The 21,720-nt window shown below is 31.5% G+C and overlaps 1 protein-coding gene across 17 annotated transcripts in view; it reads left to right on the top strand.

Annotated features, from left to right (window-relative positions):
* The first annotated feature begins 217 nt into the window (after window positions 1-217).
* LOC148625062 (RNA-binding protein Nova-1-like) overlaps window positions 218-21,720 on the top strand; it is a 33,425-nt gene continuing 11,922 nt past the window's right edge. For 2 of the 17 annotated variants that reach the window (XM_088568286.1, XM_088568285.1), the window contains exons 1-3: window positions 218-363; window positions 4,707-4,766; window positions 17,492-17,632. In XM_088568286.1, the coding sequence (XP_088424412.1) occupies window positions 246-363; window positions 4,707-4,766; window positions 17,492-17,632 (319 nt within the window). In that variant the 5' untranslated portion in view covers window positions 218-245. Of the gene's footprint in view, window positions 364-681; window positions 941-1,780; window positions 1,915-4,706; window positions 4,767-11,123; window positions 11,419-14,812; window positions 14,940-17,491; window positions 17,633-21,720 lie in introns of those variants that run through there. The other 15 variants (XM_088568295.1, XM_088568289.1, XM_088568291.1 and 12 more) reach the window with 12 other exon arrangements.

Below are 21,720 nucleotides of genomic sequence, written 5' to 3'. Positions count from 1 at the left end.
TAGGGGGCGTGGCATATGCATATTATGTAGTATACGCTATTTAAGAATATATAGTGATGTTCACAACCTATGTCATTTAGACCTATTCTATGATGAATTAAGCCAATGTTTATATGAAATTGGTGCACGTTTTGGTATATTCCGACTAAAATTTGCAATATATTCTTGTCTGTTCCACTTGGATAAATCTCGTGACTTTGAGTGTACACATAACGTTACCCCACGAGAACTGGACGAAGTGAAAAATGGCGATGAATTACGACGGCATGAATGGCTCTGAAATGGACACTTCGGACTCAAGAAAAAGGCCATTAGACACAGAAATAGATAACGGGGTCCCTAAACGATCTAACCAAGGTGCAGGTTAGCATTTTTACTTCATTATTTTGTTCTACCAGGCAATTTGCGCAGACGATCGGGATCAATATGGCTGCAAATTGACAGCCGGTAGAAAATCGACCTGCCTATTTTATTTTAGGGTGTTGTCCTGTACGATATTTATTCGGATTGTTTTGCAATTTTATGTTGAAATTTAATGGTTGGACTATCTGTTTGCAATTTTTAATATGGTTTTGAGACTGCCTCGTCTCTAATTTTTGTATTCACATGACAAGCTGGCATACCACATCGATTTCAAGTAGAGGCATGCATGTATAAACATGTGTTGAAAACCACCAATCCGGGCATTCGTTTAGTCGAACCGGCTTTAGACACACAAACAGACCCTTGTGCATTTAGAGACGGGTTTGTTCATAACACAACATCTCTAGACACCGAAGAAAGTGGTCAACATCCTTCGAAGAGCAGACTTATTGGGCCGGACTTTACCGTCTGACTGATAGCATGACCCTTCTTGACCTTCATCGGTCTCCTGGTCTCAATAATTTGGACGAATCGATGACTGAAATTCAAGAATACACAAGTTTTAACGTCTGGAGAGGTATTTCAATTTTTGGTTCTCACTTTCCTGCTTCATTTTTCCTTTCATCACGATAATTTCACAGTTTCCGAACACCTGATACACTGTCGAATTTTACCGTTGCTAATGGAAATGGAGGATTTATATACGTGTCACAGTAATTTTTTTCTACTTCTTTTCGTAGTTAATAGATACATTAGTCAATTTTTATGAGGATATTTTAGTTGATAAATCATTAATTGACTTTGATGCCTTATATGGCCAATAAGTGTGTCACTAATTATTGCTGAGCACAGCATATGTTGATTAGTTTACATGTGTTTGTCTCTGTGACCATGGGCTCTTGTATGCCATGTTTCATTTGTCCAGCTTAACATAATCATTATATTTTGTAATTTAATGACTTATATCATTTATTTAGACAATGATGTACAACATTGATCACCTTTTTTAAGTAAGTTGTACCAAATATGGGGTAGTTAAGGGGACATGGTATGTTTATTGAAGCAAATTATGTTGTTTGATAAAATGGAAATTGTAAAGGTTCATTGATAGATAAATAGTATATAACTTGATACTTGGTGTATTATCTGGGTTTTCCATGTTCAACTCTTAACCCACATATCTTAAAATGTGTAGAAATCTGTTCCATCATGTACAATGTACAGAACATGTATCCCTGATTGCTAAAGTAGAACCAGAAATTGTTAAGTATAAGATTACTACCTTGAGGTAGTGTGTTGTCCCCAGAGGTAACTACACACAGTTCTCCATATCATCATTAACATAGATAATTAGATGATAGATAAAAGATGGGAGGGCTTTACTTAACATCTATCTGGCATGTGTAGTTATTTATTCACTACACATCTGTCAGCTGTGTTGATAGCTAGAAGGATTGTATTGTGTGTGGATGATGCATCCATTTAGTACAGAGTTCATTCTTTCTGATCAAATAAGGGAGATGTCGACTTTTGCTGATACATTTTCCTATTGTAAGTAAGCTGGTATTTGTTTTAATCGCATATTCTATTGATTTGCTTTGGTATGGAATTTACCTATTGATGTAATTTACAAATGTAATTATCCATAGAAGAATTTACCAGAATGTTACATTGTAATGTACATGTACGTTGTGTGTATAATCTACATGTACACTGCAAATATACTTTTTAATGTTGTCTCAGAATACGTGAAATTGTTACATTGTATTGAATTAGAAAGTCTGTTAAATGTATTGGGTAAATAAAAAACCACATACTAGACTAAGCAGTTTAAAATTATTTATTCTACCCTATGGAAATCTTGGGTAAATTCAGTTGGTTACTCTACATGTATGTACATTCATATACATCACTTTTTCTTGAACATTCAATGAGCTTTTTTATTTGACTAATCATTAATCAATAAGGAAGGTCACTGAGGTCAAGAGAAACAAAAGGTCATATATGGGCATACATGTATTTCTTGTTAATGCATGTTTTATTTTAAATTGAATGCCCCATGCTCTGATCACAGATACTTCGATATGTACTACACTTCATGTACAGGATTACAACTATATCTTTAATATATTTGGTACTCTTTTCTCATTTGTCTTTTTTTACATTTTTGGAGGGTCATTGCTTGTTTTTGTACCACCAATAAGTTACATACATAAGTTTTCATTCATACGTATACCCATATTTTATTAGTTGAAAAAGAGAAGTGTCTTTTAGGCTTTTTATGTACAATTATATGATTTCCAATTACTATCTTTGAGTGATTTAATTATTCAAAGCTCTTAATTGGGTCCTAATTGACTAACATAGACAACCCATAGTGATAAGTCTCTTTCAATGTAGAAAGCTTATTTCATTAATTAGTCCAATCTTCAGGTAGATATAAGTTCATGCAAATGAAAATATAAAAAAAAATTGAAATTTAGGAAAGAAAATTCTCATTTTCAAGGTATTTGAATTTCCATTTCTCCCACATTATACATCTAGGTACATGTATGTGTTTTCAACCCCTTTAAAATGACTGTCATAGTATCACTTTTAGAATGAAAAATATTGCTACATATACATTTTAAGAACTTTTGAAAGGTTAATTGAATTGCTTGAAATATGGAATGACTTGGGTACCACATGAGTTTTCCTTGGAGAAATAAAATTACAAATGTACATGTATGTCCTGCAAATAACCAGAATTGTAATTAAATTATGCAATTATAAAGTGAAAATTTTGTTGAGGACTATGTCAAGTTACTTTGAAAATTGGAAAAGAACTTGCTCACTTGTAAAAGTTTATATTAAAAGTCAAATGAACTTTTTTGCTACATGTACTTCACACTGATGTTTGGAGTTTTTGAGAGTCTGTTATATCTGTAATCAAATATAATGATATAAAACTTTATGAGAATGAGTGTCTGTACATAACTTGTTCTTGTTAAAGAAATGGGAAGAGTAGGGATATGAGATACTTCAGGGATAAAAAAAAGTAGTCCCGTTGCCACAACTACTAGATTTTGAGATGGGCTACCAAACTTTGGGTAAAATTTAGTTGAACATATATCAAGTATTCAACAGTAATGTTATCTGGGCTACCAGCTTGAAATTCCCAAGTTTTAATCCTGTTAACTAGTTCGCCAGTAGATGATTGAGAATTTTTCTTTCTAAGGCAGTTGATGGAAAATTTATTGCAAATTTTTTATCAATAAAATTAAGTTATTACATGTATGTGAATTGATTAAATAGTGTACTTAAAATGTAAGCAATATGGCATAAACATGTTAGGTGTAAAATGTAAATCCTAAAATAGAAAGTGTCAAATTTAATTATATCCTGGGTCTACATGTACTGACAGTACATGTAGTTCTTAATCATGATATTTTTTAACCATTTTGTGTGAAGCAGAATAAAATAAAAAAAAACCCCAAAAACCAAAAAACAAAATAGTTTTGGTAGTTGTTCTTTCCAGATGATATTTTAATTTGATACATTTATTCCATACTAAGAAAATATTGCAATGATGTATGGAATTCTTTAAGCTTCTGTTCTAATATAAGTGATACTTGTGCTGAATATAAAGGTTCATTGGCCATATGAGATGAACTGCATGATCATAATGATATAGAGCTGTTGAAACTTGTACTGATTTGCCAGACAGTTTTGACTGGTACAATTACTTCAACAGCTCTTTGATTTGTTTAAGTTCTTTAGTTTAGGGTGAGGTTAACTCTTCTTCATTTCTTACATTCATTATCCCAGAATCCTTTGTATGCTTGCTTCCTGCTATCTTATCAAATATGCAGGATCATGTGACAGTCAATTCAAAAAAATCCTAGAAAATTAAAAATGGTGACATGTTCACTCTCCCTTGTAAAAATTAGTCACTGTCCAATCTTCAAAAGGGGTAAATTATTAGCAAAATATTCTGATTAGTTTGGTATAATAGTTACTGGACATACAAGTTTTGTTGTTGCTTTTTTTAGTCAATTAACACTACCCCATTAACAGCATATATGCTCTAACAGTGAATTCCATCTAAACTAGGTTTAGTATATATTGGTGACATGGAGTTTAAGATATATTTCAAAATATGCATAGTGCAACCTACATGTACATGTATAATAATTTTTACTGGAAAATAAAAAAAAGAAGAAAAACACGAAATATTAAAAAGGAATATTTTGATATAGTTTTTTGGTTAAACCTTGGAGATATGGTAGCAGGAAACAAACATGATTTTTATTTGGCCTTACATTGTTCATTATCCTATCATCATCAACCTTCATTCATTGTAGGCACCCCAGAACAGATACAGCACATGATGACCGAAGATACAAACGGTGACGCTATCATGGGTATATATTGTCATTTTTAATGCTGCTAATATTTGCAAAAGTGATGGCTGGGTGTCTTTTAAGTGGATATCAGTAAACTGATGGCCAATTTTTTACTTTAATTTGAAATGTTTTATAGATTATAATAATAGATTTAGAGTTAATTGGAGAAAATATTTTTGCCCTAAGAAGTGATTTAATAAATTTTGAATCAAAGGGTAAAACGCATAAGTACATATAGTTAGATTTTCTTAAGGTTTGCCTAGTCTTGATAATTGAGAGAATAGTTTTGCTTTAGAAATATTTCAGTTGCACCTACATGTAGATGTACAATCTAAATAATGTTTGGTGCCAGACACTAAATGTAAACATCAGTTTATAATAGATCGAAATTGTACAACATCCAATGATTCATGTTTTAACACTTAAGAATTCTCATTAGACATTTTTGTTTTTCTAAGACTCCTTAAATGGATTTGTTTCATGGGTACATGAACACTACCACAGTTTAATACATATCTACATGTAGATATCTAAACATTTTTTTAAGTAATGGTATTCTTAATTCAGTACTGTAATTTTCTTTTCGTAATGTGAATTTTGGATGGTTTTTGGAAAGGAATCTACATTCTCTTCACTGAGACTGATGCTAAGCCTTCCCATTTTTCTGGGGTCACCAACAATGAAAGCAGATCTAGTTGGTACATATAGACTTATTTTTTGAATTATTTAAGGAATTATTTGAAATTATATGTCCTGGATGTAGTCATAACAGTATAGTGTCAAAATTTTTAGGGATTCCTTGCATTCATGTAGCTCACTGCTACATGGTGTTTGAGGAAGCGAAGCTCCCTTTTCTAGAAGGAATGATGATTTAGGTCTCTTGGGTTGCTGGATATTTTTGCTCATTTTAAAGTTAATGTTAAATTCAGCCATTGCTAGTGCTAATATCTTCATCACATTTGTGTAGTGTAGTGAATATACTCATATTGGGCATGTTTGTTCCTGTGTGATGTGACTTCTAAAGGAGCTATGTTATGTCATTTTATGTACATATATCTGTTTGTCTTTTTTGTCATGGTAAACTTTTCATGTGTTTCATTTAAAAAGAGGTAGTATTTCTTGTCAGAAGTATTTTAACATATTTTTTTTTTTTTTTTATGAAAACACAAAACCAGGAACTGTTTTTTTCTTTTTCTTTTTGTAAATAGAATTTAAGGGAGAATGTATATGTACCTTTTAGCATTTTGAACTGGTGGAAGTTCACTGTACTCTTTCATTTCAGGAATTTGCCGATTTGTGATGTTTTTTTAGTGTTTAGCAGCTAAAGTTTTGAAACTATTCATTTAAAAAATTTTGAGAGCTAGTAAAAGTTCGTTTAATATAGGTAGCAGTACATCAAGTTTAGTGGGGAGATATGGAAATCTGTATTTACTGTACATCTATAACAATTCTGTATCTTAACTAAACAAGAATTAAACTCTTTGATGTTTTGACTGTCAGCCTTGTAGCTTTAATCAGCATATATATTTAAAAATTTGTTGCATATCAGCTTAAGACTGTGATTTGTTGGGCATGTGGATTTCTGTGCATGCATATGTTGAAATATTGGTTATACTCATAATTTGTCAAATCTCATTTGAATTTTCGTATCATCAGACATGCATATTATTACCCTGTATATATTTCTGGAGGACCATTTATTGCCATTTTTCTTGCTGTATATGCATACCAGGGATGTTGTAAAACTATTACTTAAACGTCATGTTTATATGGTAATTGTTTCAGGTTGCTAAGAAAATAAACAATTTAAAGCGTTCTTTCTATAAATTTATGAAGTTACTTCTTCCATTATGTACAGGTTAAAAGTTCCACTCTGTTTTTCTAAAGCTTTCTTTGTGAAATTATATACATATAGTTACAACACTTTCATTCTTTTGAGGTAGAATAAAATCCCCTACATTCATTAGTACAGCTGCTCTGCTCTTGTTGGCTATGTAACCTGATATGTAATTAATAATGAAGATGTTGTTATAGTACTTCCTCTATATTAATAAGCTATGCAATTCTATCAAGCATTTTAAATAGTATTCCTTCATAGAATTCATTTCAGCTTTTCATCAGCCTTTTCAAAATGTAGTCATGCACATTCATTATTTTCTATTGGTCAATATGTCATATTCTTCTGATGAATATTCATCATTACAATGACCACACAATGAATAACACTTTTACTCTGACAGCATTTTTTTTTCAGGTTATCCAGTTATTTGAAATATACTTGAAACATTTCATTACATTATACATTTGTAGCATTCCTTCAATTCAAATTGAAATGTTAGACATTTATGATGTTTTATAATGACAAGAGCCTGTGGAATCATTTCTATGATTGGGATCCATATAAAAGGAAACATTTTATTCAGTTGCAATTTTTCAAGACTTGCAGTTCCTTGAATTAGATTAGTGCAGAACACAGCAATGATAGGACAGTGTAGTAGATATAAAAAATTGTAAATGTCAATTTGCATGGAAAAAGCTTTTGTTAATGCTTAAGTACTCTGGCTACCAGTTTTACAGCAATGAAACCATCCTACATGTACTTGTAGCTATTGAGTTCAATTTTAAGTTTTATAAAATCTTGTCATAAGCAGTTGTTGGAGGCCTACATTTAATTAAGTCAGGTTTCTCATTTCGATTACATTATTAACAGTAACATTCAGTAATGTAAGGTGGAATGTAGTGCTGCCCAATGTATGTTTCCAGTGACATACTTTATGGTAGGCTTGTGTAATATTGTTTATACAAGTGTACATCTGATATTCAGATAAACATGTTACTTATAAGTGTAACTGATTTTTAGAGAACAATTGTCTGTCTTGGTCTCATATTGATTGTTTTGTGATTTCGTAATATCTTCAAATTGTAACCATACTTAACTGAAGGCTTAATTTAAGTCAGTGGATGCACTTGGGGGTTTCATTCAGCTTTGTTTGCTGTTATGAAAAATCATTATTTATTTTTCCTAAAATAATAAAAAGTTAGGATTTTGAAATCTGCTATTTGATTTAGTAGGGGATGGCTTTGTGTAACATGGATTTCAGCCCAATTGTACATACTTGGATTATGTTGTTGCTTGAACAAGTTTAGATATATATACACACATACATTTATGAATAAATATCTGCATTTGTATTGGACTTAAAGTATTACACAGTTGATAGCAATAGGACAGAACTAAATTTTTGAAGGATTCAGTGAATTGCAATACAGTACAGAAAGACAGATTTATTCCTACACATACAACTAGTTTTGGGTATTACTTATACTACTTGTATATGTTTGAACTGGTATTGAAAGTCTTTCCTGTAGATTTTGACAATTAATGTATTTCTGAAACTTAGGAAGAATATAGACAGCAAGCATTCTGATATTACATAACATTCAAAAGCAATTCAGTGCTTTTATTTTTGGGGTCTGTTTGACATTTGCAAATGTCAGATTGAGGTCAAATTTGGTTCTGTATTGGATCATAAGTCCAAGTTTATAATAGACATAGAGAAAAGTTAACATGAAAGTTGAAAATTTGTTAGTTTCTATACTCATGAATTCAAATTTCTGGAACTTGGTAAGTCAGAAGTCTGTGGGAAATGTTGTCATTTATGGTGGACTTATTAGTGAAAAGAATTATTTTTTTGTTAACTTGTGTCTGACACCTTGCATATGTAAAAACCATCTTGAAACTTGAAAGTTCATTCCCTCTAGGTTTCCATTTTATACACATATCTTTTTAGACTAAGAATAGTATGGTGAACTGTTGTCATACATCCACACAAAAATGTGTTAAGTTATTGTAATGAAACTTTGATGAACTATTGTATATGTGTGAGCTCTCTCCATTTTTTTTTAAAACTTACTTTTACATGTTTTAGGTATAAGACTTAATGAAGAAAATTGGGGATTTTTCAGTTTTTGGACAGTAACTTAAAAATGCTTTGATGGATTTTAAAAATTTTTAGTATCACATTTGTCTTAATGAGGGGTATTAACAAAATTTACAAACTGGTAAAATCTGTAGTCAAAAGGAAAGTCTATAATAAAATGGAAGGAAGTGCCCTTTTGGTTTACAATAACTGTTTCATTTCTGAATTACATTATTTAAATACCTAGATAAAGGGGGTGTGTATCATGTGCTCTACAGTAGTAGTTTATTTCCATTTGCCCCATTGGCCTGTTGAGTCTTCTTTTTTTGGAAACACCCAGATGAAGGGGGTGTGCTCGGGCAGTAGTTTATTTCCATGTTTGAGCCCTCAATTTGTGAAATGTTCCAACCATATGATTTTGTAATGAAGTAATTTTTTCATCCACACAATCCTATTCTTCATACTTATTATGTTGTTGTATCATATACTGTTTCCTCAAGGTAAAGTTTTGTAGCACACTTTAGCTAAAGGTTGCTGACTTGCAGACTTGTATAGATTTTGTGTGGTAGTATGAATCCCCTCCTAAAGGTCATCTATGAAACCTGGCATGATAACTTAGCACTTCTTTAGGGTGTGCCCAATTTGAGAACTTAAGACTACTATGATAAGGTGAAAATCTTCCACAGAATGTTATTGATCAAGTACTGCATAAACATTGTACAAATGATGTTATGCAAAGAGAAATTTTTGTTAGTTGCAAATTTTGATGTTTCTTAAGCATTTGCTTGAAAATCATGGACATTATCTGTTGATGAAGCACATGTAAGACATATCAAAAAGACACAATGATAATGATTTTTGAGTCATAATTTATGGTATGTTGTGAAACATATTGGCAGCATTATTTCAGGGTTGAAAATGAAAACATCTGCATGTACATGCCTTTCTCTTTAAGAAAATGCTTCATTAACATAACTTGTAATGTCTTTCAATGTCAAGATGCTAGGGTAATTTTAACACTATCTTTATTCTTTCCTTGTTGGTTAGGAATTGATATATACATTGCATGGTGAGAACATGTTAATATCTAGTCATTAATTGCACTATGTCTGATTATATTCACACAGTGATGTATTGTACATGTAAATACTGAGTTTCGTATTGTACATTTAACTGACCGTTCAGTTAGTGATTTTTTTTTAGCATTGAAGCTTCATATTTTTTTCAGTAAAATTTTTTTTGGGTAGATAAATGGTCCTGTCCGTTCAGTTAATTTATATCCATTCGGCCTATTTTGTACTCTACTTTAATTATATTGACACACAACTTACTTCAGTTTTGCTGAACAATATTGATTAGTTTCAAAATTTCATTTTATAGGAAACCAAAATGGCCTGTACCTATAAGAGATTTTTCAAATAATTTGCTTGGTATAGCATGTTTTATTGTCAATAAGTTTGGATATTATACTGACTTTAATTTTACATTGGATTTACTGCATGCTCAAAGTAGCTGCCTTTTCCTGTTCACTACCAGTATTGATTTGGAAAACTACAAATGCACAGTTACATATGATTTGTAGAATAAAGAGGGTCTCAAAACCTCTGGGTTGATTCAGATTTTATGTTAATTATGGGGTATGATATTGAAATTTTTAAAAAGGGTCTAAGTCATCATTCACTCATTTTTGCCCATATATTGCATAGAATTAAAAAAAAAAATTGCAAAAAAAGGTGGTAGGTTAACTTACTGGAAAAACTTCCCTGGATCAGCCAGTGAAACCTTACGGCTACCACATTGTACAAAAAATACAGGGCAAAATCTATTTGAGATTACTGCAGTAAGATAAATGACTTGATAAACATGAAAAACTTGCCTGAAAACCACCGTCAGAACTTAACTTTGAATGTGTACTTTAAGTAATGTTTTAAAGGAGCATGTTTTGTTAATGCTGTAAAAAATTGTTAAGGACATTGTACTGGGTTTAGACTAAACACTAAAAACTATTGCATAGAAGAAAGACAGGTTTTTAAAAAAACATTGTTGGAACTGAATCAAAAGTGAAAACCAGATAAACAACAAAATTCAAATTTTGCTTAATTTAAACAAACTTGGTTACTTTTAAGGTTTATTAATACCAAACTTCTTCTCTGTCAAGTATCTATTAATACTGGGGGTTAGACCCATTTAGAGGTGTAGATCATATCTAATTAAGGACAGTTTCTATCAAGTATTCCCTGAGGGCTTTAAGTTACTACAGTCCCTATTTATCAAATAACACCCTATGATTACATGTATACAATTTAATCATGTTAAGACTTGCTGATAATTGCTCTATTCTTCTAATGCATATTAAATTTAGTCTTCCTTTAATCATATTAAAGTTATTGGCGATTGATTATAATTTTTACCTTAGCTTTAAGTGTATATATATTAACGGTGTTCTTTATGTAAAGCACATTTAGGTTTAGATATTTAATAATCGCCCTTGACTCGCATGGAAACAAAACTGTTTCACACTGGGACTGTGGGCTTGTATGAACCTCAGCCTCTAGGTTTGACCAGGGTTGTTGTACCTATGTGGGGATACACGGCAGTGGAATACTTTGGCAATAGTAACATGTGGACAAATCCCATCCTGGCTAGTCAGAGTGAAAATGTTGAAAATATAGAGGATAATACTTCGACTAAGGGATCTGTGGATGATGCCCAGGGCATTTGTGATAGTGATACACCTATTACAACTACCAGTAAGTTATACTCATTCAAGTTTTTTTTTAATATAATTTTCGTATTCTGATTTCTACGAAATTGATGATCTACAACCTTGAAAGTTATTGCTAAGTCATCATTTTTTTCTCTGCCTGTCAGTATTCACCTGTAGCGATCATCTTTTTCCAATAATATTGGATTATTAATGAACTTACATGGTAACATAGGGATGGGATGGAAATGACAGCATCATAGTTCAATAAGCTTTGAACTTGGGGATGAAAAAAAATCATGCGTTCATGACTTAGTGAAATTGGTTGGCCATTTAATGGATAATAAGGACAAATAATATAATCTGCAAGGTCAATAGCAGGACTAATTCATAATGAATTTTTTTAACTTCTAGTTTTATCTTGGAAATTTTTTTGAACAGGTGACCTATGAACCTTCTGTAACTTGATCAAGTTTTAAAACTTATAATATGAAGTTTTATTGAGATTTAATATATCATGTATGTAGTACCTTAGTGTTGATTTTTAACAATCAGGCATGTGTGTAGACTTTAGAAAATAGTTGGCTTCCTGACAAGTAAAGGTTTTCATGATATAGTTATTACTAGATATACTTGTATGTTAATTTAAGCACATGAATTTAGGGGGTAAATTTAGGGAGTTAATAATTATTTTGATCAACTCCTCAAATTACTATCGAGGGTGTTAGGTTTTATAATTTGGAAGCATTTACTCATTGGTTACCAGAGTTTCATGTCTATTTTTTTTATAGCTTACATCTGATAATCAGTTAGAATGAATGATCAAATTCCATTTTATGTAAAGTGATTTAATTTTAAACTAGTTTCATTTCTTTATGATCTTACTCTTTCATTCTTGTTGTTAAGCAACCATTTGATTGATTTACTTCCTGGTATGACATGAATGACCTTTTGCTCTCTCTCTCTCTGCTCTGTTGTCAATAGAAATATCTCTGCTAATGATATTTGGACAATCTTTCATATTCTACACTTTCATACTTTGCTAATTATTTCAATTGAATTTCATCTTCAGTCATATATGTAGTTTTTGTTTGTTTGTTTTTTTGTTGTTGATCTGGGTATGAAGTTCTTCTGTGATTTATTAGAATTCAAATAGTATGATCCATAACCTTATGCGCAAAGCTGCAGATACATTAAGGCCATGAAAAATGTGTGTTTAATGTTGCTCTACCTACCTTATTTTTTCTGCTTACCATGGCTTATTATATGTTTTTTTTTCTTATGAAATGCAGTTAAACTATCATTTTTTAGTTGAGTATTATTAATGTCAAGTAATACACCCATAAGTCATAATTATTTTACCTACACACCTACACTTTTTTTTTTCAACCAATGTATTCTTAAACTGGCTTATTTTTTTCTTGGCCTAATGGTATGGGCTTCATAAGAAACTTTAAAATTAGAGGGCCTTAAATTTGTGGTGTCTTCTACATTATGAAAGGCCAGTTAAAAGAATTTCTGGCAAAGAATTATTATTGGTCTTTACATTGTCATACTTCAAATCGGGTACCAATGGTCATGACTGGTATTTCAGAAAATAAGGGGGAAGATATCAGGGGATGTAGGTATTTGTCTATAGGATTGCTGTGTTGGACATGACTGCTACTCTTAAAAGTGACATTATTTAATTGATAACAAAATGTACTCTATTCTGTTTCATCATGTACCTCTGTCATCTTGATAATATGTATCATCCAGCATCTGAAACATGTATTCATTAGGTGCATTGTTATGAAGGTGACATGAAACTTTTTACTTTTCAAGGTCATAGGCCCATTATCAAGGTCATTATGACATTCCTCAATATAAACACTCTCAATGATATTTATATAACATATTTTTCTCTGCCTTCCTCAAATTTACTTAAAAAGTTTGCTTAAAGGATATTTCAAGGCAGCGTATGCTTTTACTTCTCCTATACATACATTGTGTATGTATTTGTTATAGTTCCAAATTGCTTTTTCAGCCAGAATGAACTTACAGGTATTCTTTTTATTTGACCAAATGTCATCCAAGCTGTATTTGATGAGGCTTCTTATCTTTTTTGTTTTGGGGCTTTTTGCAATATTGATATGATACTGTCTCAATTTCTACAGTTAGAGGCTTTCTGAAGTGAGCAAGCATTATAGTTTTAATACGGCATTTTCAGACCCTATTGATTTATTGATTTTTCAGTAGGTACTTGTGTAAATTTTGTTTTGTAAGGGAACTAATTGCAGTTGTGTATGGACAGATACATGTAACGGGTGTTTAAACTTTGATTGCAATGAATAAACAAAGATCTTGGGAAATGGATATTAATTATTAATTCATATTTGCATAGAATGGCTATATCAGTCTGGTTCCAGCTGACTTATAAGGTCATGTATCTGATATGATATGGTACCCTAGTTAGACCGTAGTTACCAGTGTTTTATGTATGTTAATACTTAGATATATAGATGTACTTTTAATACGTAATTTGACTAGTCTATACAACATAGATACTATGGCAAATAAGACCAGTTTAAACTTATAGATTAAATTGTGGATATCTGACTGAGACATACATGTAGTTTAAAAGGGCTTGGTTGTTAAAAGTGATTACTCAACAAATAGTTATAGCATGAAAATCATGGTATCAATGATGACATCACTAATTGGAGGTGACATTTGGCAACACCTTGGCCAGTGGGGCTCAGTAGTTCATTATTGTCAACTAAATAATAAGTTTTACCAAACATGAACAATACAAGCTATGAATATCTAGGAGATATGTTATTCTAAAGGCCCCGATAAACATCTGCTTTCTGGTCTTGAACCAAAATAGCCAGTTGTTTTTTTCTTGAGTTTGTGCATTTGCATTTACTCAAACTTCTGGTCCAAAGCAAATAAAATTGCTTAGTTCTTCCATTTTTTTGTATCACTGGAATAGAAAAAAATGCTTTTATTTACAGGGAAGTGTTAGATGTTTTCTAAAACGAATTATTAGGTACACTCCAAGTATAAACTACGTGTACTTGAACTGTGCACAAATATGACTTTTGGAATTGTTTTTTTTATACTTATTAGTGAAGGAACTTTTAAAAAAAAACTTGACAAAGTGTTTTATTTATTTACATTGTGTACTAGGAAGTAGAGTATGTACATGTAATAATTTTTTTTTCTATGTACATGTGTTTTGGAATGTATTGTTATTTTTTTGTTAAGGAAATTTTTAAAATTATGCAAAATAATTGCTTTAGGCTAAAAAAATAGAATAAACCCTCACATTTACCTATCAGGATATTAGTAATTCTGAAAATCTAATATTAAATAGGAAAAAAATATGTGAACTTTGCATTTGACTTCCTGTAGGGTATAATCAGAGCTAAAATAATGATTTAACAGGATGCAATTGAAGTATTTGTGTACATAGTTGTGGTCAGTTTCTCAGTTGCTGTACATGTGTCAGTATGGATGGGGTTTGTGAGCAATTAAATGATATGAATTTTGGAGGATTTTACAGTGTCAGTTTTGAGAATTTAGGTAAATTCATGTTTATGTAATTAATAATGTTGCAATGAAGAATGAACTCTTATTTGACCCTTTAACATTTTAAAGTTCAATGTGGTAGTCCTCGATGTTGCTTAGCTTGTGACTGCTGGAATTTTTTGAAAGGTTCAACACCATCATAGAAGATTTTGTGATGTGTTCAAATATAATTTTTTGTGGGTTTAAAGAATTTATTCAGATCTTTTACAACAAAATGTTTGTTATACCACTGAATGAATGAGAGTTTTATGGACATATTTGCTAATGAGACCTCACAAGGTAGCCATGTTTATTCTGGGTTGGAATTGGGTATTCTGAAAGTCCATCAGTGTTTGTAAGAAAGTCAATGAAATACCTGACCCTACTGCCCGATTTTGTTATTGTACCACCAATGCATTTTCTGCTTCTACTACTTAACTTACATCTGTATCCTAAACTTGGTACATGTATATTATTGAATTGGTGACAAATTCATCTAGCTTTGTTGAGGGTAGTAGAGAAACCTGTATGTTTATAACATATAATCTACAAAAGTGCTTTTTCTTCATAAGTTATGATGATTCCTTCCTTACTCAGTAACTCTATTTCATTTGGGCATTCTTCATCTTGTATGAGTTCAATGATGGTAATATTATTTTCATTTGAAGATTGATGATATAAAAATTTACATATACATCCTTGTAATTTTTTCCTTAGTACATTGGCACACAATCCCTGTGCATTCTATTTAACAATTAAAATGATGTTAATTTCCTGGCAAGAATTATCATTCAATTAAGATCCTTGTAAAGTTGCTTCACAAAAAATGCTGGCAACAACTCGATTTACTAAATATGAAAACAGCCGATGGAGATAAATTTTCTTAAGATGATGAGTATGTAAATGATGAGAACAATTTTTAGCATCTGGCAAAGTATGTGGAGATAAAATTAGAACTCTCTAATCAGAAGGAAATGAACATTTCTTCCTGCATATTTCAGAAAAAGAGGGCCTTACTGGGTTATCATTTATCTTGTCCTGCAGTTTTTTCAGAAAATTGTGGGCCTCATAAAATGATCAGTTATGTTAATGAAATTTTACTTCACATTTTTATGAATAGAGGAAGATTTTTGAAAAACTCCTTCCCTATTATGTCATGATAATTTTGTTGTTGATTAAGAGGTAGATTTATACTGATACAATAATTTATGTCTGTCTGAGCTTATGTACAAAGATATGATAATTTAGCTTGTTATATTTTCTTCATGTAGCTATCAGATTTTGATCAGCATCATATTCTACGGAAGTTGGGTGTTCATTTTATTTGAATTTAAGTTGTTATCTTAAGAAATAGAAACTTGTTAGATAAGACCTGTTTGGTTTGAAGGAGATGCTAGTTGAGGCTATTACTAAGTGTTTAAGGGTTGCAGGAAAGTAAAACTAGACTAATATGATTTGACCATTGTACTGACTTGTTTTGCATTTATCAAATTTCACTATTGATATTTTTATCACAATAATACACAGAACAGGAATAGCACTACTATTGATGTTTTTCTTGTTTGAATGTCATTGCTACCATTCTATCACATGCAGGTTGGGATTGATTTTGTCATACTGAAGGATTGGAGGATGTAATATCCTGAGTTACAAATCTCCCAATGTGCATTCACAGTAATATGAGTTTTATCAAGATAGAACTTGGATGTAATAACAAAATATGCTTTATGCTTCAGCTACAACTGTGTCAATCTGATAGTATAAATATATTAGGAGGTGAAAATAAGAAAAAAATATATTATAAGGGTTAATTAAAATAAAAAAATGTGGTTACCATTCCTTTGTTCAAGGTTATTGGTATAGTATATTAGTATTTTATTTCATTTGCAAGGTTTTTGGAAAGTTCTGGTTTTGAAGTACTAGGGATGAATTATAAATCAGAAAACTTCTATGATAATTTGAATTATTGCATGTCTGACCTAAAACATTTACTAATCAATGTTTGCTCTTGAATTATCACTTTTTTTTTTTTTTTTTAATCTTTCAGAATACACAAATCCACATTATTGGACTATTCCAGTATACTAAAGTAGCCGTCTTTCTAAAAATCAGACAGAAGGTGATTCATAGATGTCAAAAACCTACCAAATTAGTTTTATTTCATGTTCAGAAACAGTTTTTGATCACATAATCAGTCTTAGTTTTTCATTTGGTTGTTGCGCTTTTGAGATAAAAATATAGATTGTACATGAAATTGGCACTTTACAAGAGTTCTTGTTCTTGATTTTGTTTCATATGGCTGAATTTAGTGGGAGATGAATGTATGATTTTCTAAAAAGTGCAGATCTGAAAGCAGAAATGATCATTGTTATTTGAAAGTTTAGCATATGGAAACTGAAAAAAAAAATCTTTTGTATGGTGGGTTTTTCTTTACCATGAATCACTTTACCATTTGCGGTGTCTGAATATTATGTGAAGTGATACTTACTACTGTGATCCCTGGTAGTTAACACCTACGATCAAAACTTTGAGGATTCATTTTCATAACTTACGTCTTCTATTTGCAGGTGACAACATACATTTAAAGATACTGGTACCGTCTATAGCTGCTGGAGCCATCATTGGTAAGGGTGGAGAAACAATCGCTCAAGTACAGAAAGAGGCTGGAGCCCGAGTAAAAATGTCCAAAGCAAATGATTTTTATCCAGGTAACACTAGCTACATTGTAGGTTAAGACCAAGTTAAGATGCATGTTTGCTTTCTGTCTCTTCCTCTTGGCTTACCATAGCATGGATCTGCAGTTCTCACTTAAGGTACTTTCCAGTTTTGATTCTGATTTGGGTCAGTACTATTTCAGATAAAAATTTAATTAGAACATAAAAGTACCAGATGTTAATTTGATATATACAAGTCATAGATAATGCAATCATTGATCAACTCTGTACCAACCCTATATACACCGAACTCAAATAATTTAAATTAGCTACCTTTCAACCTGCCTTTTCTTCCCTCTTAAACAGGAAACAAACCTTTATTATTTGGCCTTGTTAGGTAACCTTTTCAATAATTTTGCTATTGTATAGCAGTGTACTGATTCCTGATGACAGAATCAATTTGAAACTCGAAATCAATGACGTTGTCAGCGCAACAGATTTTTCTTTTACATCATTTGGCATGGATCTGTATTCAATAGTCTGTCACCTAGTTTCATGTATTGTTTATTTTTTAAATTTGCTGTGATAAGCCTGTTACAGATTCAATACAAATATACTTCATGATGTGGTCCTATTAGGTTAAGAGTTCAAGGAATTTTATACCCCACTTCTACTTAAATGGGATATACTGGTTTACATGTATATTATAATATGTTTCTCTCAACATTTTTCTCTGAACTCATAGACCACAGCTTCCTGTTATTAGTTCAACAGATTAGTAAAAGTGTCCCATATTTTCAGCTATATTATCAGGATTTATCTAACAGTATTTCCCATTTCTAATGTTGAACTCTTTATGATCATTTTGGATCTCATATATGAAATAGAAAATTTGTGTTTTACTTTTCTCAAGGGCTTCTACCATATTTTAGTGCTTCAATGTATGGTTCCAAGCTACATACACATGAACCTACAAAAGTAGTACATGTGACAAGGTTCTTGCTCTCTCCATAAAGTATACAGATCAAAGTTTTCTTCTTGCTAATCTCTAAAATTACTCTGGACAACCTCATGGTATTATCATGGGTTCTTGATTTAGTCTATGTATACCAATGTGCTAGCTTTTCTGTCTTAAACATTAATAAATTTTTAAATCCTGTAGCTCTGGTATACTAAAATCTTCTTAACCCCTATATGAAAACTTAAATTAAAGTTAAGCTTTCATTGATGGGTTCAAGGGGGAGGGTTTCGAATGTTTGGATTCTCCCCTTTTGTTGGTATACTTTGTAAATTTCATGCATTTTGGGTGCTAAAAACAGCCAGTTATAACCTGAAAGCCCCATTTCAAAATCTTGGGGTCCATACCTTGTTCTTTTTTATGCAGAGACAGAATGATCATCACTCAGAATTTGTTAGCATTGTGTTATACATCTTCAATTCATAAGTAAGGAATTAACATACTTATTACAACTGATTTAGCAAATATTTGATGGAACAGAGATTACAAACTAAGTACTATGTACAAGTCAAGAATAAGATAAAAGATTTGGTCATAATTAATAAAATAATTTGGTATATCTGTTAAATGTCACAAATGTCAAGCTATACTCATTGAGTCATAACAAGGGTTTAATAAATTGTCTTTGACAGTAGAAATCTGATAGAGACATTTAAAGAATATTACTACTCATTGACCATGTTGGTTGCATGTTCCCTCTTTTCAAAATTTCATAAGATATTGGGTTAGTAACCTTTAAATCTTTGCTCTCAACAGTGATCAAGCAGTAACTGAGGCTTAAATTAGGTGCCCAAGTGTTCAAAACAATTTCAATTTTGGCTTGAACAATAGACCAGACACAGTATAAGTCAATGTAGTGACTCTACAATGTTCTCTCTGGTTCTATAATTATACATGGAAAATTTTGTTTGAAATGAAAGTAAAGTGTCAATATTGATATGTAGGACTCTTTTGTTTTGAAAATAAAACTAGAGAGGTCTATTCTGTTTTAATGAGCATTTTTTAAATGAGATATTATATGTGATCTGGTTCTAGAATTAAAGATCCAGATTTCTTTCTACATTGTATGTTCACTGTACTGTGACAACCATTTATATTCATGAAACTTGAAGACCTCTTTACATTCAAATTGTCTACCGACATGCATCAAAATTTCTACCGACATGGATCTAAATTATGGTGACATGTAGATTTTAATAAATCTAAAATTGTGGCTTCCAGAGTGCAATGTAGCTCAATTTTCTTTTAAAAATAAAAATTCTGGCTATTATATCTAGTGTATACATATTGTTCATGACCCTGTTCAGTTTACACTTTCACCCTTTAATTTGCCATAGGGTGTTGGTTTAAATGTTTTACAATGACAGACTATACAAAAAACCTGTAGTTTCGGAACAATAGCCACTCGTTTAAACAAAAATGTAGGTAGAGTTTCTTGACACATTTGGTTTTAAAATAATGGAACAAAATATTAGTTTTATGAATAGCTACTTGTTAAATTTTCAACAGATGGTAGATTGTTCATTATTCAGCATATCTTACCTCTACATTTTATCTACTACATGTGATCTTGTGTTTTAAACTTACAACTTAAAAAGACAGCTACAATTTATAAAATTTACACAAATAGAACTTTGTCAATTCAGTATAATAAGGTTGTTACTCAGTAGCAATGAAGGAGATAATGTTTTTATGTATGGAACAGACACATGTACATTGAAACATGTCTAAACTGAACACTGGGAAAATCTAATGTCCTGTTTGAATGAACCCTGAATAAAACAGGAACATGTCTATAACAAACTCAGAATAAACTAATTTTTTTCCAAATTGAAACTTGAATTCATTCATGAATCCACCTGAAATCTGTGTATGATAAACCCTGAACATAACAGCCACCTATCTAAGCTAAAACTTTATAATCAAACCAGAAACCTGCGCAAACCAATATCATAATTAACCTGAAATCTATCCAAACCAGTAACTCAATTTACCAGGAACCTGTCCAGACCAAAACCTGACACCCAAGAACCTGGCCAAACCAATACCAGAGTTATCCAAAAACCTGTTCAAACCAATACTTTAACCAGAAACCTTCCCAAACCAGTTCTTGAATTAACCACGAACCTGTCCAAACCAGTAACTTAATTCACCAGGAACCTGTCTATTACATGTTTGAACCAGTCACATTATGAAGAATAGTAGAAGCAATATATATTCATTTTGAACCTGGAGGGTTGTTGTTCAAATATGAAACAAGGCTAATTTTACCTCCTACTCATCCTTTTGTAAATTGTACTGAAGTCGCCTACGGAAATACTTTATATAGGAGTATTTTAACTTTTACTCCTATTTCTTCTGAGACATGTACATGGTACTTTTTATTTTCTTTTATTGACTGGAAATGATTATATCAATGATTTGTGTAAACCTTACAAACTGAGCACAACTTTCCAACCATAAGAGATTTGTTTATACCTATTTCAATATTTATTTTCAAATCTAAGAAGGTGTTCCCCCATTCAGTAGCTTTTGATGTTATTTTTAGGGATGTTACACTGAGTGAGGGGCATGTTGTACAATTCTATTCCATGTTTTATGCTTGATCAAAGCATTGTCATGACAGATCTTCATGTATCTTATCTACTGTGGTTTAAAGTAAAAGTATTTGATTAATCTATGTATAGTAAACAAATGGGTACAAATATACTACATGGATCATTCTTCATTTCTCATGAAGATTGTGTTATTTGGGCTTTCTGTAATTTTATTTACAGTATAAAAAATCACTTTTTTAAAATATTTACTGGCTTTATATGGAAAGACCCCCCCCCCCTTAAAAAAAGGATAGTTTCCTGCTTCCTAGCCTTCCTATTTTTTTATCCAAACCCTTAAATTTTTTGGGGGGTTGAGGCAATACAAAAAATAATAACATTTATCAAGTACATTGTACTTAACAGCAACATAACCCAGCCACATTTTTGTACCTGCCTCATGTCAGGACTTTTTTGCCTCTGTATTTATTGTTTCGGTTTCACTTTCAGTTTTATTTTTGTTGCTGGAGTGTTTTACTGTACTATTGGGGCCACCTGCAGCCTGCCCAGTGGTGTGAGGGTTTCCTTGT

Source organism: Perna viridis, chromosome 2, assembly GCF_037379345.1.
Source record: "Perna viridis isolate PV_CMFRI_1.1 ecotype Kerala chromosome 2, ASM3737934v1, whole genome shotgun sequence".
NCBI lineage: Eukaryota > Metazoa > Mollusca > Bivalvia > Mytilida > Mytilidae > Perna > Perna viridis.
This window is presented reverse-complemented; position numbering and strand designations above follow the sequence as displayed.